General features: G+C 42.8%; 1 protein-coding gene across 2 annotated transcripts in view; it reads right to left on the reverse strand.

Annotated features, from left to right (window-relative positions):
* LIMCH1 (LIM and calponin homology domains 1) overlaps positions 1–26664 on the reverse strand; it is a 1245196-nt gene that overhangs the window by 429798 nt on the left and 788734 nt on the right. Inside the window, exon 1 of one of the 2 annotated variants that reach the window (XM_069631749.1) lies at positions 150–446. The exons of the other annotated variant lie outside the window; for it this stretch is intronic. Within the exon in view, the coding sequence (XP_069487850.1) occupies positions 150–173 (24 nt within the window). The 5' untranslated portion in view covers positions 174–446. Of the gene's footprint in view, positions 1–149; positions 447–26664 lie in introns of those variants that run through there. 2 annotated transcript variants of the gene reach the window in all.

Here is a 26664-nt window from a genome sequence, read left to right on the forward strand (position 1 = left end):
GAAAGGACGCCTCATTGAATCCCCAGAGGGAGGAACTCGCATTCGCCCAGACTCACGCCCATGAGCCACACATTCACCACACTGCTTCCCAGAAACACGGGCTAGAGCATGCCAGGGATGCGCAATGGCTCACAGGTAAAGAGCAGAACCTGGACTGGTCCTTCTTGCGCCATGACAGAGAAGCAGTTGTGTTGTCCCCGTCGGCTGGCTCCGGCTGGAGCACGCGCGGCCTCTCCCCAGCGAAAGTCTCCAATCGTCCCTGCTAGAGGCGCACAGCAGCGCAGTGGCCGTCCTTACTGTACTGGGCATGCTAATGGCATAATGAGCCAGTGTGTCTGGCCCTTCCTCTACCTAGCAAAGACATTCCTGCCGTGAAAGGGGGTGTCATTCTGGGGCAATCAGCAATGAAAAATATGCAAAATGTTTTTCCTGATCCCTCCGAAGAATTCCACCCAGCCCTTTCCTCCTTGCCAGCCGCTGGTTCTGGGGGATACGAGAGCACTTGTAGCTGACCCACATGTTCGGCGCAGGGCAAACAATGGCCGCCTTTGAAGGCCCGGTGATTAGGAATTCTTCCGAGGACAAGCAGCGCATACTGGGGCAGTAAAAAGCCGGCCCAGACAAAGGTCAGTGGCAGCCATGCTCGCCCGAGGGCTATAATAAAGCCCTTGTTCCAACCAGTGTCTTAACATTCGTGACAACAGCACGAGCCGGGAAAGCAAAAATAACTGGGCTTACTCGAATACAAAAAACTCAACTTCATCTCCCCCATGCTGCAGTCTAAAGTCCAGCAAGAGGACGAAATCCAGACCAACAGCCGGCTAATACGCGGCCTATTCTTTACACCCACGCCCTTGAACACAAGAGGGCACGTTTTCAGTTTCAGTTTTTCCTCAAATATTTATATTCATAAACCAAACACCAAATTTTCTTCCTCCATCCAGCACTTCAGGAAGGACCTGAACACCTGGTCCTCCAAAGAACACTAAACAAGCCAATGATGACCAGACTTCAACAACCCCTTCCTTTCCCTTCCCCAGATGCCCCTTCCACTGTGCCCTAGTCTCCTTGCCCAGCGCCAGGTACGTCATTTCACCAAAATGCCAGGGGTAGCACAAGTGACATCCCACGACCCTTGACCACTGATGACATCACAGGAAGTGATGTAATTTGACCCCACCCGAAGTGACATCACAGGAAGTGATGGACACGACCTTTCACCCCTTGCCAAAAAGGAAGGAGCATCACATAGCATTGTTCACAAGTACACTACGAAAAATCTGGTTACAATATCACTGTAATGTGATATCAGTGGTTTAAGTGGGCCGGGGCCTGGCCCGTCAATCTCCAAATGTGGGGGCCCCCGGGTTCCACCATAACATTGGCGGAACGCATTATCCTTTTGCAGCCGCAGTCACGACGGGAGATGCGCCCGCCATTAAGTCAGGCAATTTGACAGAAGTGGCAACCAGCCACAGCAACGCTGTGACTGGCTGGCACTTCTGTCAGTCACTGTAAATTCCTCTGGTGACCCCTTGTGCGAGGGGTCACCAGAGGAAGTTACTGTCCTTTTGTTTCCCCCTACCCAGGTCAGAGGCGTCTTCTACCCTCAGCGAACTCAGTTCCATATTTCTGTGTTTATAAAAGATAGCTTGAAAAGTACACAATTCAAGCTATCTTTTATAAAGCTTTGCCGACGGACAAAGACACCTCAGGCTTTGTCCGTCGTCAAAGCTTTATAAAATATGGATTGAATTGTGTACTTTTCAAGCCATCTTTTATAAACACTTTTTTTTAAAAAAAAAGATGGCTTGAAAAGTATGCAAACCGTAAGGTATTCACACAAATATATAAATGTAATCATTTATATATTTATGTGCGTACCTTACTATGGTTTGTTTACTTTTCAAGCAATCTTTTATAAACATAGAAACATGTAACATTTCTATATTTATAAAAGATGGCTTGCATAGTACACAAACCATAGTAAGGTACGCATACAAATATATAAATGCTCACATGCATTTATATATTTGTTTGCGTACCTTACTATGGTTTGTGTACTTTTTCGGCCACGCCTGTCCCGCAAGCCACGCCCCCAAATGAGCCCCCCCCTCCATTTCATACCCCACTTAAAGCCCTGTGTGATAAAAAAATGCCATCAGTGTGTACAGGCCCATATTACCAAATTACTGTGAATTATTTTTATTACGTTTCTTATAAAGCGCAACTCGCCCAGAGGCCTCAGTACGCAGAATGGAATGCAGACGTCCAAGACTAAATGATAATGATGTGTTATTATATAGCACTTGCGCTTAAGCGCTTTATATAGAACAAATATACGTACAATATCACCCAATCTGTGTTGGTACTCATTTAAGTCTGAGTTGGCCATGCCAGGATTCAAACCTGCAACCTGCAGAAAACACAAAAATTGCAGCAGCGAGCGCTCAATCCACTGAGCTATCTTACCGGCTACATCTATCTTACCGGCTACAGTAAAATGAGCAATAACATGTCTGAATGTTCTCAAAGTCAGAAGGCAAATTACACTGTAGTGGATACCATTAAACTGATAACAGATTTAACAGCAGGCCAGTTCATCTGCCGGTTCTGGTGCAAAGTTGGCCACATGTCAAACCCGCGTGGATCTACTTTTCAGGCTTCAGAGGTTTGAAAAATGCATACCATGGGAGGGTTTATACTTTGTATTAAAGAATTCAGAGTAGCGCAGGGAAAGCAGCGCACTCACACGGCATCGCATACTCTCGGCACTCATTACCTCATACATGCAAACAAACATTCTGAACAGCATGCCATGAAGATAGGAAAGATAGACACATTACAACAAAGCATTAATTGTGGTACAATAAAATCAAGGCCACTTTATGTGCTATGGTGAAACATTTCCACACTGTGCACAAGCTTTTAGGCACAACGATTTTGTCAAGTGACCAAGGACACCGAGATGGAATGTCTTGTGATGATTGTAAAGAGACAACCGCAGAAAAAAAACATGCTATAGCTTAGCTACAACTTGCATAAAGCAAAATGCATAGTCCGAAATGAATGCTTATTCTACTATAAATGATTTTTGGAGGTTTTTGTCTGCATTGTGAATTTGAGGTGCTTAAGAACAGACTAAACCAGTGACTCACCCCTGAAGTGTGCCTGAAATAAACCTTTCACAAGTCTAGCAATTATTGTATAGAATTCCAGAAAGAAAAATTATTTGTTCTTCCTATTCTTTCTTATTTAGGGTCACCCACCCATTACCACATAAAGCTGCAACGGCACCACTTGCGTGCATGAGGGGTAATTGCGATAACCTTTTATCCCGCACAGGCTCCACCAGAACCGTGGATTACCCACCTGATATTACCACAGGGGCCTTCCCGTTCTGACTTCAAGACATAACACAAGTGGTTCTACATCCTTCCTGCTAAGAAACCTACAGTCTTTGCATCCACCCTCCACACGGCACCCTGCTGCCGGTGGCATTCTTTCGCTACACTACCCAATATTAATTCTGCCCTTCCTCCCCCTCTCTGTATGCCCAGTCATGCTACATGTCACCATCCCTACCCCCTGCTATATCATTGACACCAATTCACCCCATTGTATTGTTGTAATTAACACTTGTATCACATTGGACAGTGTGCACACTGCTGGATGACACACTCACGAATGATACATGCTTTAACTGTACTGCCTATGATTAGGCTTGAGAAAGATCTCTAAGGTCGAAACACGTGTCTTCAAATCCTAATAAATCATGTATGAATATCACCAACCTAGATCTCATGAGCCTAAATGAGAGAACTTTTCTCCTGACATTTTGGAGCGTCTAGCGCGATTGTGGCTGGTCTCACACCAAACTTTGAAATTCTTAACTGAGGACAGTGCCTTTCCAGACCAATACACACGCAGCAGGACAAGAATTCACCTGGAAGCGAGATAGTCCCATAGTTCTATTGTCCTAGCCCGACTTTTCAAAACTTTTTAGACCTGGGACTCTGCTGCTCCAACCATTTGGAAATATTCCTGTACTAAAATGGTGGAATATTTACTTACAAGACATGAAGATATTAAAGGAATGGTTCGGTCCAATTTTTTTATTGTCCCTACGGGTCGGCCATGTGTTTTTAAGCCTAAGTCGCACGATTTTAGAAAAATTTCCTATGGACCTTACCCGAGTTTTCGCCATTAAACGCACGCGAAAACAGGCACCAGGGCGCTGCCATTTTGTGATAATCCTATCACTTGCCCGATCGCCCTAGCTGACCTGCTTTTGCGGCACTAAATCATATCCCCCGCCCCTGAGCGTGACATTATGAAAACATTCATATTCCCCGCCTCTCTCTGTGACGTTACTGTGCTGCGTAGGCAAACGTGCCCAGTCGTCTTCTACGCGACTTCACACAGAACCCGGAAACCAACACAGATCAAATCACAACACAACACAGCACGCCACAATTCGGAATATGAAACTGTACTTTAAAATCAAACAGCAACACGGTACATTTATTTGACATTAAATGTTTATAGAATATTCATCAATTTGCATATTAAATCGGAATGTGATTTTTTTTCTTTTCTCTCGATCCGCAAATCTGTAAAAGTTTATCGTGAGTCACGCACTGTTCCTTTATGGTACACAGGGTGTTGGTTTTTGTTAAAAGAAGCACTTTGGTCGCACAGTGAACCGCAAGGCTGTTCCATCAACTAGGCACTAGGCCAGCGTAAGGGTTGATATGTTGCTTCTAGCCGCCAGTACCGCGTAAGGGCATATGGGCCCTTGGCCATCGTCCCATGAGATCGTCAAAGTGGTGCAGTTGTTCACGAGAAGCTGCAGCTGGCGGTAGAAAAAACCATCTGCCGGGGTCTGAAACTGGTGGCAGTAGCAGTAGGGTAGGATATACCAGTTTTGAAAACATAAAAATTATAAATAGTCTCGCCAGCCGATCTTTATTACTATTATTCATTTTATTTATTACGGCCGATCAGAAACTATTTGCTTGCAAGGATAGTGCAATGGAGAATGTTCGGCGCTAAAATAAATGCGAAAACTAACGAAATAAATTGAGGTTAACACAATGAGAAACGACTGTTTGTCTACATGCGTGTGGAATGTGGACCTGCATGCCCAGGTGCCCGGTACAAAGACGATCCCACAAACGTTTTACTTGCTCTTCATTCATTCATTAATTAATTCTTCATACAGGTATAATAGCGTCTAAAGAGTTAGTTACATTATATTTGCAATTTGCATTGTGTCTCTGCGTAATGCAGTCCATAAATCCCACTGTGCTCGTGACAATGATTTTTCGTATACTGAACTAACATGAAACTCGGTCTAATTTCTGAATTTTCTGCCTTATCGTCTCTTACGTTATTGCCCACCTCCTTCAAATGAAGTCCTTTCGGCATGGTCCCTGTCTCTCAAGGTAAAAAAACAATAGAACCTTATACTGCCAGTGCGAGTTGTGGGCCTCTTCAGGCCGCGAGCTGAAAATGAAAGCCGCTGACCTTCACTCGAAATGAGCATACATTCTTACTTTGCAACATCCCGTAGTAAAGCCATCTGTGAGAACTTGAATTTTCGAATCCATCTATGTACTGGGCCTCAATGTGCAAATGCAAACTGGCTTCTCTCCCATCTGCAACGGCTCACTTAGCGCGTTCTAAGGCCCCCAATTTTGTCCTCGTTGTCCGTGAGCTTTGCAGCCCTACAGAACCATAACTATGGGGATATTGACTTTTTGGGGGAAGGTCAGGGAAAGTATAAAGTACCCGAGGAGTTGAGTTGAAAGTGAGATTTATTGTTTGTTTTATTATTTGCAATACGCAAGCCTCCCCTCGGTTAACAGTGCGCAGCATTTACATGAGATTGCGAAACTTAGTTACATCAACAAAAATATATACATACACATATTGACAAGGTCAGCGATATGAGGTGAATAGAGAGAGAAGTCAAAGATGACACCCAGGTTGATCGCCACCCAGGATGGTGAAGGTAGGGGTTAGGGTTTGCATACTTTGTATGCACACTGTACAATACCATTTTTTTACAAAAAGACAATCAGATTATAATGATTTAAACCGGGATTTGTACTTCTCAATGAGTTCCTCTTTGGGTGGACATGGCACAGTGGCACTGTTTGGTGGCAATGCATCAGTGCTCTGCACAGAAACGCTCAAAATTCCATATCTGTGCTTCTCGGGTACAGCAACAATAAGGCCTTTAACAAAGTCGAACTCCATTTCCTCAGACTGGTTTGATCACCCATTGCTTACTTTTTTTTGCAAAGGCCGTAGTGTAGCGAAGCATCCCTACATTACCTGTAGCTCTAAATTGTTCACGGCACACATTCTCGTTATGGGCCAAGACCGCAAGTAGAGTCCTATATTTCATGCCCTGCATGCTGAAATGCAAGCGCTTTGGCCTGTACTTTAGGCACATATTGTGGAACACTTCCAAACCTCCTGTGTGACAGAATTCTGTCAGCCCCCTCAAATCTCTTGATAGAGTTTTATCGAAAACAATCTTCTCAATGGCTTTGTGTGTGGGTAAAGATGGAACCAACCACTTCTTCTTCCGTGCCTCCTCTGGGGACAAAGGGCCATGTTCACATTGGTGGAAATGTAGGTTTTCTGTCCAGCGGTGAACGTTGGTACAGTGGTGCATCAGTGACCGCCATTTTTTAAGTAGGATTCCCACTGACCCTTCACAAGTTTCGGAGCTCCACCAAAGATGGTTGCTGATAGACTGGGACCACTATGAAATACTTTCCAAACCTTTTTTTTCCATGCAGCCGAGATTTTCTTATTGATTTAGCAAAATGCCATACATCAAATTGATGTTTAATATGTGGGAACTGCTCTCTCATTGTCTTGGCAATTGTAACGTGTCTGTCCGTGGCTATGAGGTCGATGTGCATTCCCCTCGATTGTAGATATTCCACTGATTTTATAAATCCTAGTTTCTCCATGGCCACTGAGGATTTACATTGGGACACCTGCACGACCACCAAACTCACAATTTTCTTACTATCCATGTCCTGAAAGTGGTAGGTGCAGTACTTGGCAGAAAATCCAAGGCTGTCGCACTGTCCATCCCCGGCTAGCCTGAATCGTTTGCCTTTGAATGTACTTGCTAGAGACAATTGTTCAATTTTCCAAGCATCACTAATGGCCGGAAATAGATAATCACGTTGGTATCTGTAGTACTGCGTTTTAGAAATGAAATGGAGTCCCACAAACTGAAAGAAAGACTAACTTTCTAAAACTAGAGCCACTAAAAAGTGATGCAGCTGCACACAGTAGATTGCCTGCTGGCAATTTCCCCAGCATCGGTTGTGCAGACCATGAGAACGTACGATTTAATCTACAGGCAGCATGTATTGTGACGTTACTGCCTTGTTGTTGATGAGTCACATGAATCAATGGCTTCCGACATACTTTCCCTCTGACGGAATGCCCACATTTCAGCATACTTCTAATATCCATCAAACAACTGTCGAATACTATGTATTTGCCCTCTTTCATTAGACTGTCATCCGGCATCACACTTGTTTCGGACTGCATCGTTGAGGACATATCAGCAGCACTGAAAGAAATATCGCCGATATCAGGTTCTGATGCGTTGGTGAATGCTGCTGCTGGTTCATTCTCCGTCATTTCAACATCTGTTACTTCAACATTGATGGGAGAACACAACATTGTCAACAGCTTTTTGGGTGGCATTTTTTTGGCAGGTATAGATTGTGTGAATTGATCTGCGACTACTTCAGAGCTATCTTCAATACATTCAGTATCATCTTCTTGTGGTGTTGCAGTCGCACTGTAGCAATGGTCCATTACAACTTTACTGGATTCTCCGGACACATTCATTTCATGTTCTGGCCATTGGACATGAGCATCGCTAGTCTCAACACGCGGCATCTGAATTAATAGTTCCTCCATAGTGTAAATGGTCTGGCAAGCAACATCTCTCATTCGCTTCACTGTCTGTGTATGTATAGTTCGTACACCCACGGGTAACTAGAGGACAGATTGGAAAAGGGATGTTCAGTTTAAACACAAGATAAAGTATAGTACAATTGACTGGAAAAAAACATAAAATAGTCCCCAGCACAAAAAAATGTCTAAAGTTATGAACTGATTGTAACTAATCTTATTTTTGTTTCTTTTTTTTGCAACCTTTTTGACTCGACCTTCAACATCTGCACCCTGTAGCTCTGATTCGTTTCCGCATCTCTTCCCTTCCTGTTGCGCTGCAACGACTATATTTTCTGTATCCGCATAAACAGCACGGATTGAGGCTCCACCGACTCCCTGAAACACAGTACTTTCATTACTATGTATCACAATATTGTTAGCATAAAACACACGAGGACGAACACACAGGTACATCTCAATAGATAAACACGATTTAAACATTGTGTAGAACAATCAAACGACAAGTATTCGAGCTCTGATGACCTAGTTCGATTGAACTGTCAGTATCCATACCTCTGGCCCTGCATGGACTGCCATGAATGATTGTATTGGAGAGGATGCATCAGCAACTCCCTGAAACACAGTACTTGCGTTAGTATGGTTTTCAATATTGTAAACATACACACACTTGGGGTCGACGGCACAGGTACATATAAAGAGATAACCACAAATGATGCTTTGTCTAAAAGAATCAAGGAATATTTAAATATGATCAGATTTAATCAACTTATTTCTCCGATTTCTTTACATCTGCATCATCTAAATGGGATGTTGTGATTGTAGTGGAAGCTCCATCGTCTCCCTGAAACACAGTACTTGCGTTAATAAGGAACAAAGTATAGAAAATGCAATCACGTTATATGATCACGCTCGATGGAGCTGTCAGTATCCATACCTCGTGCTGCTGAAGAATATCTAGGGATGTTGTAAATGTAGTGCGCACTTCCGAAAGCTGTTGCGCCGATTCGTATCCGCATGGTCCCGCTTCCACTTCCACTGGATGGAATTACTTGAATGTCAGGCTCCGCATTGAGTGCGGGGGTTGACGCTTCAACAACTGCCTGAAACATAGTATTTGCATTAGTAAGGATTACAATATTGAAAACATAACACGCACTTGGGGTCGACCGCACAGGTACATATCAATGGCTAACCACGAATGAAACATGGTTTAGAACAAAGGACAAGTGTTCCAGTCCTGATGATCACGGTCGATGGTGCTGTCAGTATGCATAGCTCGTGCTGCTGAAGAACATCTAGGGCTGTTGTCAATGTGGTGGATGCTTCAGCATCTCCCTGAAAGACAGTACTTGCATTAGTATGGATAACACTAATTAAAACTGAAAACAAACACCAGGGAACGACAACCAAGGTGTATATCAATTGGAAAGCACTAACCAAACAATTGGTAAACTAATCACACGATACATAAAAACTATTACTTGACATGCATAAAACAAGTCTGTAGCGGAATAGCCAAGTTAGATTACCTGATATGCGCTAGAAGTGGTTGATAACTGCGAGCACGTCACGGAAGTAGAATGTTCTTGCTTCAGATTCAAGGGATAGTCAAGCAGTTGTAAAGGTAAATTATTGTTTGATAATGAAATGCCAATATTTAAAATTGCCATGTAAGGAGACAGAATACTTGAGAAATGCATTTGAAAATGCGCAATATAGCACAGTTCACTGTGCCCATATATAGATTTCGTCATAGGTTATGAAATCTAAAAATAATATATTGATAAATGTCATTATTCAAAAAGCTATACACTCATATCAATGTCGAAAGTATTACAAATTGGAAACAACACCTAAAATATCAATGAATCCATTCGGCTACCTACACACTACCGCAAGGCTTAAAGCTAAAAACGGACACTTGACTCACCAGTGGCGGAATGTGGATGAATAGAGTGGGAATAGCGTTTGCAAGCAATTTTCGTGTCGTTCGCCGTTTATTCTTCTTTGTTACCCAAGATGTGGCGTACATGTTCGAGGGAAAGTGCCGGCTGCAGATGTGGTATCGATCACCCCTCTTGTCCTCAAAGACTTGTTGGACTCTACTTTCAAGCTCATGCAGTGGATATCCGCAATGTCTGACCCATTCTCTTATTCGATCAACAGTTTTCGGCAATACATGCATTGTAGTGCCTTCAGATTTAGCATGGGTCTTCGAAGGGCAACCGCTAATCGAACAGGCAGGCATTGTTGAAAATTCTGAAAAGTAAATATCGACATTATTAAACAATCTTGATGAATAAAAATGTGATACAAAAGTAAATGAACCATACAATGTTCAATGCAAAGTTTGTTTTACTCGCCGGAACTATACCAGTTCATCATGTGCGGCTTAGTGTTTGCATAAATTGCAGAAATTTGTAAATGATGTGACTAAACTCTGAACATGTGACTCGTCCCTTGGATGTTCTGTCTTGCACGAGAAGGAAACATGCTTACATTATAGACTGGACCCTCGAAGGATGCAATTCGATGACAATTGTCACAGATGAAAATAAATAGATCTATCGATAGCATAACAATTGAAACTCAAGTCAATAGCAATGAGCCAAATGAACATAGCACTATTGGGTACTCTAATCGCAAATAGATAGAAATTTAAAAATGACCGAAATAGGACTAGGATACATGGTCTTACCTTGACCAACAAACAGTTGGATTCAGCAGGCCGAGCAGTATGTTGCAGGAGAACAGGTAGATTGCCACAGGTAGCACACTGACGAGTTTGCTCGAAGCGGTCATAGATGGCACGACGACGAGCAGATTAGCATAGATCTCAGTGCTTCTCAGGTAGAACATTCAGGAGTTGACTTGCAAAGCACAAAGATGTTCCCATGAGACATATCAAGTGGTTTATAAAGTATTAGAAACAGGGGTGTGTTTGTGAATGAATGACGTGTGTATGTCGTGGTATTATGTGGTTTGCAGGGGGGCGGCCTGCTTCAGGGGAGGCCTGCCTGGAGACACGGGGTCTGAGGAGGCCATGTGAGCGATTGCCCCTTTGGCGTGGGATACCTTTTGAAGTGTACATGGTGTTTGGCACCTTGGCCGTTATCGCCCCTGACAGCACACGATGGCAGCGCTCATCCACGGGTGCGAAATGCCTTTGATAGGGGAGGGGGTGGATGGATGGGCCGGTGGGCGTGCAGACAAGGCACAGGAAGACTGCTGAATGGAGACACACTTATGTGGATTGCAGGGGGGCGGCCTGCCTCAAGGGAGACCTGCCTGGAGACACGGGGTCTGAGGAGGCCATGTGAGCGATTGCCCCTTTGGCGTGGGATACCTTTTGAAGTGTACATGGTGTTTGCTACCTTTGCCGTTATCGCCCCTGACAGCACACCATGGCAGCGCTCATCCACGGGTGCGAAATGCCTTTGATAGGGGTGGGGGGGTGGATGGATGGGCCGGTGGCCGTGCAGGCAAGTGTGTGGGAGCCAGGAGCCATCAGGCCCCTCTCATCCTTTACTTCTCAGTAGAAACTCGGACCAAGTGCCTCCAGTAGTGGGCTCGCCCTTGCCCTTATGTGATGTTAACTTTGGTTGACAATCGCGTAGATGGGACCACTGAGCAGGACACGGGGCATCCATTTGTGTACCCCCTTTCGACTCCATCTTGGTGACCAGGCCTCACTGCGATAGTACAGCGCGCAGAGCACATGGCCCCCACCCTCGTTTCCACTCTGACTGGAAAACTCCGGAGGTATTTACAACAGCTAATAAATGTAACACATCACTCTTCCTCTGAGATCACTGTCCTGCATGTGAACCAGCCTGAACTAAGCACATAGCTCGTTCATCTCCACAAACGTATCCTTGCCCACGCACCCTCGCCAGTGGAAACTTGCTGCCATTCTGACCCTGTGTCCCTGCAAGATATTTTCTTCATGTGCCAGACCACTGACCACGCCATGATGCCCACCTAGCAGATCCCCAACTAACATTAGACCCCTACCACAGTATATCGTTGCCTATCAATAACAAATGACACATACCGGAGATTCTTGTGAGCACAGACCCACACTTCAACCAGTGTATTATAGTGGTCAAGACCCTTAACCTAAGGCCTGTATAATCCAATGTTAATTAATAGTATAGAGATATGTGTGACTTTTATAGAGACATAACCTACTGAAAGACTTTGAACAAGTGTTATTTAGTGCATGCATTATTGAGAATATATTATGTTAGCTTAGATAGTGACCACCTCGCTTCAAGCGACCTGACCTTCACCCATTCGGGTGCACAGATGTCTGACGTCCATCCTTGAATGGAGACACACTTCATTCATTTAAAAAATCGAAACAACCATTGTCGAAATATATGTGCTGTTTTATTTTGTATCTTATTTTGATGGCACAAAAATACAAGACTTTACACATTGTACAGGTCAGGTTGCAGCACAGCGAGGGAAAATCCCCTGTACTGACCGCCGTCACTCGGGAAAGTTTCTCTTATGGCACGAACGGCACAGGCGGGTATTACTCTTCAAACGCGGTGTCCAAGCCTCCCGTGAAGCCACCATTTAAAGGAACGATAGGCCACCAGCCGGTACCACCTGTGAAAAAGAATGATACAAACTGTTTTTAAATGAACAAGATAAGTTTATTAAACTTTTGTTGTCAATGACAATTCTTGTAACTAATGGCATTCTGCTTGGACAAATGCTATCTAGAGACTGCACACTATTGAAGGACTTTCATGCGTTAACATGATATGTATATGTAATTTTGGATATAGTAGAAGACCATGAAATAGGAGTGGCATCACAAGCAGAGTATACTTACTCGTTACTTGGATTACGAGGACGAACAGTTGCGCGAAGTTCGTGCATAAGCACCAACATTATCCTCAACACGCACCGTGTGAGGCAGGCTGCCCTGAAGTCTGGCAGCTCGGTGATGCATTGCGATCGTGGCTCGCCTTCCGAGATGTAGGCCACGCATCCTGAGTTTTCACAGCAGCAGCAGTTCTCCTCCTCGGTTGGCATTAGCTCGCACCGATTGCATGTGCACCAGGTGGAAACACCGTCCATGCGACTAGGTCCAGTGTCTTCATCCGTTGATTCGCCCTGCCAACTGCCGTCCGAAGCCCCATCGTTTTCGCGTGTTTCTCTTTCCAGTAGTTCCTCCTCGGTATTCTCGGGCTCGTACATGTAGGGCATTATTGTAGCCACTGTGTGGTAAACAAACTAAAACAATTTATAGCGATGGTACAGGTGTTCACACGGGCTACAAGCGGCAAAGGTAGCTGACCAGAGCACAGAAACGAGTCACAGAATACTCAAAGTAACACAGATAGAGGAATGGAATCGAAAATCTGCTGCTGTGTGTTGTGAAATGGTCTGTTTATACTTATTGAGTAAAGAGGCTTCCTGCCATTTCCATTGCGACACGTCATTAGCTCAAGCGCAGCGATTGTTGACACGAGACATGCTTTGGCGTTGTGAAATGGGCGGTACGCGTCTGCTGATGACAGGCTCAGGGGCGGGGGATATGATTTAGTGCCGCAAAAGCAGGTCAGCCAGGGCGATGGGGCAAGTGATAGGATTATCACAAAATGGCAGCGCCCTGGTGCCTGTTTTCGCGTGCGTTTAATGGACGAAAACTCGGGTAAGGTCCATAGGAAACCTTTCTAAAATCATGCGACTTAGGCTTAAAAACACATGGCCGACCCATAGGGACCGAACTATTCCTTTAAACTACCGTTTACCCCTATGGGGTCGACCGAACATGCATTCTGACCAAGGAGTAACACACCTGCAAACCTAAGACAGAAATTCCTCAAATTAGAGAGAATCTGCACTAAAGAAATGAACACATTTGGGAAAAGATCTCAAGAGGTCTCCAGATACTAATATTTCCAGATTTCGAAAACCCTAAAGATGCAGACCTGGCCCAGAAATGGCAGGATAATCTAGTCAAAGACTCAGTAATGTTGGAACTACTCAGAGCATGCCGAAAGAGAACATCAGAGAATAGTCACTGACATTGATATTCTGAAAAAGGCAATTGAAAAACACCCGGCTGCATCAACCACAAAAGAGAAAAAGTATCAGACCATGTACGAAATATTAAAGGAACACCAGTATGAGGTGAAACTAAGGAAATCAAGGACATTCTCAAGAGACGAGAAGGACTACAGGGAAGACCAGGTTTTCACTTTCCAGCCCTAAGTTGATGGTATGAATAAAAACACCTCCAGAGAAAGCACACCCAATGCCTCTCCTGCCAGTTCGGATATTGACAGCGAAGCAGAGACCCTGAGCACTTTAAACCAAGGAACCAGTGAAAATGTAATAGCAACTGAAGTACCATTACCAGGAACTTCTTTTTTAGAACAGATTCAAGAAATGCTATCGGAAAACCCCTATATATACATATAAACACGTCCATTTTCAGGATCTCGTAGACAAAAATATACCAATTCAGAGAGGGAGAACAGAGGAAAGAGGGGTGGTTTACCCAAACCCCAGCTCAGATGGTGAGCCAGGATTAACAAGATCAAGATTCCAGAAACAAAAACAAGAACCGAGATCACAAGTTTAGTACTTAACTTATCCAAGTATGTTCTCAAAGCGGCATAGGAGAAGATGCTTAACAAAGGGCTCTCTTTCCCTCCCACGAGCAGTATAAAGTACACAGATGCGCACATTGACCTATTCAAATATACATGAAAACTGAGACTAAGAACGTTTTTTTGCAAAACAGATACCCTGGAGGAGACCAACCAAGACCATACCAACGCTGAGTGAAATTACGATCCAAGAACTGCATCACACTCACCTACTTGTCAACCTAGATGAAGAGGTGGAGAACAAGACTATTTCTGAGCAAGAATTATGAAACCATCTGCAAATTGAGGAACAATCGATAACCACCAAGGAACTAAGAAAGAAGTGCTGATTTATTCCCAACTTTAAGTGAGACAACAAGATTGATATATTCCAAAAAGCGGTCACAATGGGCCTGTTCAGAATGGAGGATACAGTGAAAAGTAGAAGAAAATCTATACATCAGAACCTAAACAACATGGAAAGGAAAACACCTGACAAACTTAAGAATGAGGATCAAATCATTATCAAGGAAGTTGACAAGGGTGGAAATATCCTTATCATGGACAAAGTGGACTATATGAAAATGGCACACAATCATTTAGGTTCAACGGAATGCTATGAACCATTACTAACCAATCCCATCAAAACCATTAATAGCAAGGTGAAAATAATCACTGATAAATGGCACAGATTGGGTTTCCTCAGTGATGAAGAAGCCCCCTTCTTGGAGGTCAACCACCCCCATATGCCTACCATATACTTTTTGCCAAAAGTGCACAATTAGTACAACCTTATCCCGGAATGGAGGCCCATTGTAATTGCAATGGGATGGGTCACGGAACCCATAGCCCAGTACATTAACACTATCATTCATAAAAATGTCACCAGGCTGCCCACGTGTATATATGGGACACAATGCAGATTTTCCAAATCTTACAAGACTTGGACTGGCAACATCAATACATTCTTGTAACCATGGACGTACAAGCTCTTTACACTTCAATCAATCACAAACTACCTCTAGAGGTGATCGATTTCACCTACGTCAATGAGTCCATGTCCTCCTTTTCCCATCTAGAAATGTGGAAAGAACTACTATTCATTTCGCTCACCAACAATGTGTTGCTGTTCAATGGAACATACTACAGACAAAAGAAAGGGGTACCGATGGGTGCCACATACGCACCAGCTGTAGCTAACCTCTTTAAGAATAGTTTTGAAAAAAAACATGCTCTATCCAATGATAAATACAATATCATCATCATCATCAAGTGGTACCGTTGCATCGACAATGTCATCTTAATTTGGTCAGGTACAGAAGAACTGAATGAGTTCAACACACACCTTAACTCAAGCACCTTTGGCATCCACCGTACTTACAAATGGAGTCGTATGACAATGACCTTTCTGGATATTCGGATAGACATTATTGAAGGACAACTGAATACCAAGACTTTCCGTAAGCCCACGGAAGTGAGCTCTGTACTGCACACAAGCAGCTGACACAGAAAGAGTGTTATTCACAATATCCCCAAAGGAGAATTCATGTGATTTGTTCACACAAAGACAAAGATTCCTGTCCAGAAGTTATCCATCAGAGATCAAATCGAAAGCAGAACGTGAAAACAAAGTTACTGACAGAGTTACCATCTTGACACCAAAGGTCAGAACTATAGGTTCTGACGGTAGTATGACTAGATTTGTCACCAAATACAGCCATGACAGTCATGAGCTATAAGAATCTATCAAGAGACATTGGCATATTTTTCAGGTAGACCCAGAGATAGAAGCATGGGTCCCGGAGGTACCATTATTTTCCTTCAAAAATTCATCTACGCTCAAGAGCATGCTAAGCGCCTGATTCATGGTACCAACAACACCAGCAAACTGGTCTGAGTCCACCAGAGATAATGGATTTCACAAATGTGGGACCTGCACCATGTGTCCCTATGTCCAGTCCAGCAACATGATTGATTTTGGCGTTACCAACCAACACATAATCAAAAAATGTATTAACTGTGGCTCAACATTTGTGGTGTACGTCATTGTCTGTGGGTTCAAATACATAGGCAGCACAATCAGGGAGCTGCACACATGAGTCAGAGAGCGCCTCAACCTATTGAGCTCACAGGACACCAAGTATCCCCTCACTCAACACTGGCAAACTGAACACCAGATGGAGGATAAGAGAAACATCTGCTTTGCAGGAATCAACACCGTACCGCCTAACATCCGAGGCGGTGACAGAGAGCTGCAACTTCGTCAGCAAGAAGCGAGACTCGTATGTATAAACAGAATTGTGGCTAATGGCCTCAACAAATAACACACATTTAATGTATTTTGTGAACTCCGTTTTCTATGCATCGTGATATCATGTTTATGTCTGTACTCATGCAAAGGAAATGTTTTAACATCATTGAGATTGTCACGTTTTACCACAATCCAGATTGTACATATGCATCCTCCCTGGTTACCTTACATTCTTCGTCCCCCAGTTCCCAACTGACAACCATAATGCTGACCAGAATATATCCAAAACCACCTCAGGGGTATTGGTATCCCCTGTCCTCTTACTCACAATAGTGTGTACACCTCCAGGAACCCTTGACCTCTGGTTCCTATAGCCCTACTCCTCTGCCCAGTCTAGGCACAACAGCATGGCCTACGTCCCTTCTTTACCCCCCTTTATCCATGCACTGCTTGATATATACATTTATTTGTGAAACTCTCACCACTTCAATAGCATACTTAGGTGCTCATTCAACCACCACCTTTGAGTTAATCACATCATCTGAATCGGATGCACTGCCAAAAATAGCTTTTGGGAGATTTAAATCTAACCACCTATATAATGAACCCAGGAACCCATGCGACTATCTTCATGCAGGCTATGCATCAGCCACCCCGGATTAGCATACCAGCAGGAGACCCATTCTTAGCACTAGCACCCCCAGCCAATAGCAGCCTGCCAAGTCACCAAACCCATGAAATTGTGCCATATTTAAATGTGCACACAAAATGGCGACCAACACTGTATCCAGTGCGATCAACAAGCTGTACCATCATTCATTAAGGTAAGTAGGCCTGCCCCCGCCCCATACCGTTAGCTCACAAAATTCTTTGCAATTCATTCACCACCTCAATGGTCTCTGTTCCCTCGCAGGTCCGCTAGGACTCTCCCGCCAATACCAGCAGATCCAAATTTTAATGCCACTTGATTATGCGCACAACATCCAATACATATATGAGTAAATCAATTTAGCTAAAAGGTGGCGTTCTCCCTCCTTAAGTGGCTGGTGCTGGAGTGACGAATTCAGCCAAATTCGTAAATATGAGAAAAACACACAAGCCCCTGCGCGGTTATAACACTGCAAAAAACCACCCAGTGGGCATGAGTAGAAAGTACTCCAGCACACAAGACCTAGCTATTTAAAATATCATATTTATTATTGCTAAATTCAGCACATTACAAAAAACAGAGGTGAAATCATTCGCCCCTGTGACAGCCGTAAGGTTGAACAAAACACTCACCCCACGGGTGGAAGATAGTCACGCGTTCCGCCTGAGTGCTCAGGCTTCCTCAGACCTATAAAATCCAAATGCGGCATGCACATCATAGAATTTAAAAAGAAAAGCAGTTACAGAGCGTCCCCACTCGTGTCACATCACGTGCAAAAACGGTCATGTGACCGCTATAAGAAAACATTAGTGAAATCTGTCACATGCAGTGACCTCCATATTGGAATGGTCAAAGTCCTATGGATAAGGTATATATGGTGGCAAAATGCGTAAAAGTTACGCGCAATGAAATCACTTAACACCTTTGTTAGCTGCCGCAATGTGAACTACACCATGGAGACACTCTAAACTGCTTGTTTAAAATATTATAGTCAAATTACAATCGATGTGTAACAAATGAGCACAAGTGTGCCTGTTCATAATTAGATGACTGAAACCAGCTCAGATGGCCGCTCTCAGACATACGCCCCCACATAGGGCCAGTGTTTGCAAGCCAAGGACTACGAGCACAACGGCCGCAGCCAAATCGTCAATAGGCAAGTGCCCTGTTATTGGAGAGTGTACCTCCAGTAGGCATTGTTCAAACAGGCAAGTGCCCTATTGCTAAATAGATGCACGGGTGGACCCGGAGTCAGGAAAAAGGATAAAAATGTTTCATCATGTAACTCCTCCCAATGTGCAAATAGCAGTTCCTAAATCAATAATACAATCCAAAAGGATAGCAGCCCAATGCAATAAATACACAGAGATAGGATCCATAACAACACTGAAATGTCCAACTGTTACTCCATTGTGCAAATACTTCCTCTGTCAATAATAAAGTGCAAAAGAAGAGCAGCCTCATTAAATAAATCAATCAGCAGCTCAATGCATAGCAGTGTGGAGATGTCCAACTCTCACTTCTCCCAATGTGCAAATAGCAATTCCTATGTCAATAATACAATACAGTTCATACAGATATAAAGTGAATGCCTAAGGGTCATCCTGTATTTCAAATGTCCAACTCCATAGTGCAAATAGCAGTTCCTATGTCAATAATAAAGTGCAAAAGGATAGCAGCCTCACTAAATAAATCAATCAGCAGCTCGATACATAGCAGTGTGGAGATGTCTAACTCTCACTCCTCCCAATGTGCAAATAGCAATTCCTATGTCAATAATACAGTACAGTTCATACAGATATAAAATGATTGCCTAAGGATCATCCTGTATTTCAAATTACCCCTAACCATATGTGCAAATAGCAAATTTAGAACTCTTAATGGATATCAACAAATACTTCAATCATGCCCTTATGAAGATGGTATGCAGAGATCTCAGCAAAATACATGTCTTAATTCAAGTGTGTGGACAACCCTCATATTATCGAGAAGCTCATGTTTGCAAGAACACATAGTTCAACATCTATGTTCAAGCCTTTCGGTCTCAAGGTGTCGAACTTGCAAATGAGTGTCGCTTCTAATTGCCTCAATTTCAATTCTCAGTTACCTAATCTTTTACTGGGTGATATATAGGCCAACCCCGTAAAGGATAGAGATTTCACATCGCCATTATGCTTTTCTTGAAAGTGGCTAGTGAGAGGGTATGTTAGATCTCCATTTTTGATGGCTCTGTAATGTTGGAGAATCCGCATCTTTAAAGGACCTATTGTCGAGCCTATATAATGAAGGCCACAAGCACATGTAATCACATAAACTACATATTTCGTGGTACAGGAAATCCTATGTTTATATTTCCAGCATTGGCCATTCACACTCTGAAAGGGGACCTTAGACACATGATTGCACAATTTACAGCGAGCACATTTATAGGTAACAGAGCTGGAACTCCCAATGAAGATTCTACAGCCTCAGAGTCAGAGGTCACCGAAAATGAAAAACCACCAGTTCGGCAAAATATTTTAGAAGAGATGCGCTTGCTTTGTCAAGATGGGAGGACGAGCAAGCAGACTGGAGGAAACAATACACGGGGAGAAGGACGAGGAGGAAGACAAAAACGAGGAGGGGGCAGAGGGGCCAACAAACCGACAAAGAACACCTCAGGGAGATCACTGCCCTCTGGGAATTAAAGGAAACAACCATAGAGGCAAGTTTGTCAATGTCAATCGTCAACCTGTCTAAACAGGTCTTAACTGAGTCACAACGTTCAGTGTTGCGTTTGGGCCTTAATTTCTGCCCAGCGCCAGAATTCAACTATCCACAAACCAGGATAGATTTTGACCAATATATTCGGAAGATCAGACTACGTACATTTTTTGCAACCAATCCCATGAAAGAAAAACAGAAAACCATCCAAGGGGGAAGGACTGAGATGACCAAGCAAGACTTAGATACTCTGTCTACTCTCATGTTCCTCCAAGAAGGGGGAGACGGAACCTCTGACATGATCGAGATTGATTTGGATGAATTGGACATCAATATGGAGTGGTATAAGACCACCAAGCTAAAAACAAAATCCAAATTCATACCACCTATTCTAACAGGAAGTTCAATAGAGACATTTCAGAGCCTGGTTATCGAAGACCTGCAGAAGATGAGACCCAAAGAAGCGAAAAGGTATAAATCGAATTTAGGTAAGAATATACAAAAGCCCTCAAAGAACTGAACCTTTTAATTAATTGCATTATCAAGGCTTTGGATAAAGGCCGCAATATTGTACTAATGAACAGAGATCAATGTGTGCAGGAGGCCAACAGGCAACTCAATGACAAAACCTGTTATGAAAAGTTAATCGAAAATCCTATGAAGAATTTGGAAGTGAAAGTACAAAATTTTCTCAGTGAACGGTCAGAAAAAGGAATGCTGGAGGATCATGATGTCAAATTTCTCTACAAATCACACTCCACAACACCGATATATTTCCTCCCCAAAATACATAAATGCATTTCCAAGCCACCAGGTAGACTCATTGTTACACTCACTGGGTCACTGCTAGAAAATATGTCAAAATATATTTACGAATCTTTGTTTCCCTTTGTTTCAACATTACCTTCGTATGTAAGGGATACAAAGGACTTTTTGTCTAAGATCAATGAACTGCCTTGTGAGTCAGATTTTCTTTTGGCAACAATGGACGTGGTTTCCCTGCATACGTCTATAACACATGAAAAAGGAATGAAGGCGTGTACCTACTACTTGAATACCAGGTCATTAAATTATAGCAGACATTCTGAAATGATTGTAGCAATAATTCATTTGTGTTTGACGAACAATGTATTTTATTCAATCAAAAGTACTACAGACAGAAACAGGGTACTGCGATGGGTACCACCTTCGCCCCGTCTTATGCAAACCTTACAATGGGTTACTGGGAGAAATATGAGGCATGGAAACATGGAAATGAAAGGTTCATAAACAAAGTGGTCATGTGGCAACGCAACATTGATGATTTATTCATCATTTGGAAGGGCACTTCCAAAGAATTGATGGACTATGTGAAACAATAAAATATTAATGAATTCAACCTCAAATTCATTGAGACCCACCGTTCCAAAGAAGTAGTCTTCCTGGACGTCACAGTCCTCATAGAAGATGGGAAGATTAAAACTAAACTGTTTCGGAAACCAACGGGAGTAAATGCTCTGTTACATGCCAACAGTGCGCACTGCCAAAATCTAATCTGGAGCATTCCATACGGCGAGTTTATACGCCTACGGAGGAATTCTTCCGAACTCAGTTCCTATGACGAAGAAAGTAAAATTACAGCATGGGGGTTCAAAAAACAATGTTACCCTAAACAAGTCATTCAGAGAGCATATCTAAAAGCACGTCAATGTGAGAGGTCAACTTTGTTATTGGATCGCTCTAATAGGACACTGAGTACAGAGAAAGAGGCTGCAACTCGCCTGATACTGACGTATGGACAATTGGCTAAAAGTATCAAAAGCATTATACGGAAACATTGGAACTCATTGGGTGTGGACACAGATCTGAGACAAACATTGGGTAACTACCCGAATTTCTCATTTCGTAAGTGCAATTCCATTAAAGACAAGTTAGTCAGCAGCTTCATGCCACCCGAAATGACTTCACCTCAACCTACTTGGTTAAATCCCAGAAAGAAGGGTTTCTACAAATGCAGAAAATGTAAGATGTGTGTTTGCGGAGGAGTGCACCATATATCGAAATCCAAAACTGGAAAAAGATATCACCATCATGGACAGAATCATGTGTGATTCAGAGTACATTGTTTATGCACTGAAATACACTTGCAACAAATGGTACATAGGGAGTACCAAGTGCAAACTAAAGATACACATACAACAACATATCAGAGCCATCAAGAATCATGATTATGCATACCCTATAGTGAAACATTTCTGGGAGAAACATGAAGGGAAGTTATGTGATTTCTCATTTATGGGTTTACAACAAGTTAACAATGGACCAAGGGGAGGAGAAGGGAAAAGCTGTTGAGACAACGGGAGACTTGATGTATTATAGATTTTGAGAGCAAGTTCCCGTAAGGACACAATATAGACGAGGAACTTTATACATTCCTGGGTGAATGAGATATGGAATTAATTCAATGCCTGTGTGGAAAGCTAAAGATATCCGTTGTTTCTTAACCCTGTGTATGCCATGCTCTTTCTGAGTTTTAACATTGCTTACATTTTGACTATTCCCATTGATTGACAATGGGAGATTATTTCTGAGCAAACATCTAATTCCCTTTTAAACCTACACATTGATCTGGGATCCTTGATAGTCTGCCCCCCTAATATTGCATAGGTATTGATCCTTTTAATATGATTGACATTATAGCGTTTGTAAACAATGGGGTTAAGAGCCCAGTATAGTAATAATGCACTGTGCACTTTATTGTCAAAACATAGGAAGTTCAGATGTCTGTCAACTGGATATGTGGGAGTCCCTCATTTTGCATTTGGCAATTGACGAAGTGATGATATAATATATAAGGATCATTACAGGCATCCAGACACCAATGCACTATGCACTTTATGGTAGCGATTGGCATTTTGCACTTTTGTGGGCATTCAATTATTTAGCACTACGCACTTTATTGGGGCTTTACATAGTTGAAAGATAGAACTAACTAATCGGTACAATATGCATATGTTTTGTGACAATTAATCTAGTACTGTAATGCTATTAAGGCATGATACCTTTTATCCCTTAATGTATTAAACACGAAAGGGAGCCCAGTGCGTATACACCTATGTCAATCTGAGAGCCATGGAGGTTGTTAAATCACTCATTACATTAACTATGGTCAACAAGGAAACCACTCTGTAATGGCGGGCGGCATGCAGACAGTAAGCATGAGCATTGCAATAGTGGTCCCAGTCCCATTATAATTGCCATTACCATTCAGAGCAAAAAAACTGTTTAAATGGGGAATTGTTTGTTAGAGGAAATCATGTGACCAAGATACGAGCAGTAGCGAAACGCGTCATTGGTGTGAGACTTTCCTTTTGGCTGGGCAAGGGCTGGAAGTGTCCACACGGAAAACCTTTTTTAACTAATTTTGTAATAAAGAAGACATTTTAAATCTAATTTGGCTGTTGCAAGATTTGTGAAGCACGTCTGTGCGTGACTCTACAGTGGTATTCTACTCCGGGAGTGCAGCTCAGGACTGCGCTGAAAAGTCAGTGCAGAGTTTTGTGGATAGATATATATATATATTTATATTACATTATACGCTGCCTGAATTTGCACCACACTGGGCATTGCCCTCACATGCACCGTGTCGTAAAACTCCTCCCCCACTTTCATTACGTGTGCACTGCTTGATCCACCACCGTCTGCCCGAACCAGACGCCCTGCCATCCTCAAGGGCTTCTGGACGTATGCTCTCACCATTCAGGTTCCACACCACCTAGGTATCCGCTCACCTCGACGCTCCACCTTAAATAAGGCTCCATGTTCTGGACGGTCACTACGAGGCACCAGGTCGCTCATGTGATGACCCACCTCCAGCACAGCGATTAATTCACTCCCTTTTTCCCAAACAGCATGGGGCCACCCACCCATTACCACATAAAGCTGCAACATCACCACCTGCGTGCATGATGGGTAATTGAGATAACCTTTTATCCCTCGCAGGGTCCACCAGAACCGTGGATTACGCACCAGATATTACCACAGAGGCCTCTCCCTTCTGACTTCAAGACATAACACAAGTGGTCTACATCCATCCTGGTAAGAAACCTAGTGGCATTCTTTCGCTATGCTACCCAATATTAACTCTGCCCTTCATCCCCCTCTCTGTATGCCCTGTCATTTTACATGTCACCATCTCTACATCCCCACTCTATCATTGACACCAATTCACCCTGTTGTATTGTTGTAACTAACACATGTATCACACCGGACATTGTGCACACTGCTGGGATGACACACTTAGGGGTGGATACATGCTTTAACTGTCTTTAACTGTAATTCCTATGATAAGCCTTGAGAAAGACCTCTAAGGTCGAAACATGTGTCGGCAAATCCTAATAAATCACGTATGAATAACACCAACCTAGATCTCATGAGCCTAATTGAGAGAACTTCTCTCCTGACATTTTGGAGCGTCTAGAGCAATTGTGGCTGGTCTCATGCCAAACTTTGAAATTCTCAACCGAGGCCAGAGGGGCAGTGTCCTTTCCCGACCAATACACGTGCAGCAGGAAAACACAAGAATTCTCCTGGAAGCGCGATAGTCCCACAGTTCTATTGTCCCAACCCGACTTTTCACTGCTCAAAGTGTTACACTCGTTGAACCCACTCTTCTTTTTTAAGGAGGCCTGAACAAGAAAGCTAGCCACTCCAGAAACAAAGATACACATGGTTCTGGCTACAGCCCAGGAGCTGCAGTTTTTGTAATAATAAAATAAAAAAAAGACCTATATTTTGTTTAAGATTTTTTTTTAGGTTTAGCCAGGGAGACCACAGGGGTAGAAATGGAGACATCAGGCGTCATAGATTGACCTCAGGCAACCTCCAAATGACGTTCTTGCCCAGCGCTCTGTAGGCACTTTATAAATCACCTTCCCACATTCATACATAGGTTTTACACATAATAATCATCAGCGAAACAAAAATAAGTAAGGCATTCTCTCTAGAAGGTTATTTTTGGATCAAAGACCAACATTGTTGGGAGGAATGGGTCTGAATATACACATTTACAATTCCCAAAGTTGTATGTTGGGTGTCAATCCTGTGTTCTACTAATGGAGTGTATAATGTGACTAACTAAATAAGTCTAGTTCCTTGCAACTCCTTAGAATTCCTGGAATATCACCCCCTCTACTTCAAAAAGCAAGCCTGAAGATTGTTTCCATTCGTATGAAAAAGGAAAGCGCTAATTCTGCTTTGGTTATTTGCAGATCAGACTGTTGCTCAATCGCCCAACGCAAACGTAAGCAATGACTTCTATAAAGCCACCATGGCACAGAATGTTGCACAAGGCTTGCATGCAAAAGAGATAGGGTTACAAAAATAGAGTACATAAACTGATCACATATCAGGTGTATGGATGAAAAAGCAACAAATGTGTCAACTAACGATAAAGGAAAATTAAGTCATAATAGTGTGGTGGTGGTCAAGGGGGGGTCCCCCTTTATTGCGAGGAATTTATGTTGCACACACCATATTGAGGATGACAGCAAAACTGGGATGATGTCACAAATCCATATGAATCACGTAGGAAGATGCAATATTAAAACTATAAATAGAACACGAACACAAACTCATACAGGGCAGTGTTTTTCTTACAATGATTAGTTGTTAAATTCTTGACGGGAAAGAGAATTGTGTACCTAGTAATAAGGTCGTACGAGCAGGGCAAGGTTCACAGTGCTTTCAAGAGAAAAGATGTTATCTGGCCCTTTGTATTAAAATCTTTAGAGGGGATTAGTCCTTTGGTGGTAGTAAACAGGGCACAAGGCCATGTTCTGATGGTTAAGTATTTGTCCAGGTCATCAATGATTGTATGTGACCACATACATTAGATTAAGGTGGTTATAGTTCAAGGAAAATGATGGTTAAGCAGACCTTCCTCTATTTGTTAAAATACGTCAGCGAGAACATGTGCAATCATACTTAAAATTAAAGATTTTAGGCCAGTTATTGCTAACAAAAAATTATGTTTTCAATGGTAATGTTTAAACCATGCATCAACGTCAGGACCTACTACAACCAATCCCAAGAAGAGGTGTGTTTTGAATATGCACAAAGAAAACACAATCACACTGTGCTATGAAAACAGCATGTATTTTGATGAGATATTAATCTTCGCTACATAGCCCAAAGCCCGACACGTGTTTCGACCTCTGTCTTATTCATGGGCTGATCTCGCAAACAACTGAATGTTGTTAGTGCGGAAGATATGACTTGTTGAAGCTTTGTAAAGCTGGTGCAAGCTCGTAAGTTGCATGCATCAAAATACACGCTTTGTATTTTCATAGTGCCGTGTGATTGTGCTTTCTTTGTGCTAATTTACAGAGGGCCCCTGGGGCAAGGGGTTCTTACTCACACCATCACCCACTGCTTGATTGGGTGCATTCTAATAGTTCAACTTATGGTTAGCATTTATTATAGATGTGTGCAGGTGGTTTTCCTCT

This window comes from Ambystoma mexicanum, chromosome 6q (genome assembly GCF_040938575.1).
Source record: "Ambystoma mexicanum isolate Mex_15411 chromosome 6q, UKY_AmexF1_1, whole genome shotgun sequence".
Taxonomy (NCBI): domain Eukaryota; kingdom Metazoa; phylum Chordata; class Amphibia; order Caudata; family Ambystomatidae; genus Ambystoma; species Ambystoma mexicanum.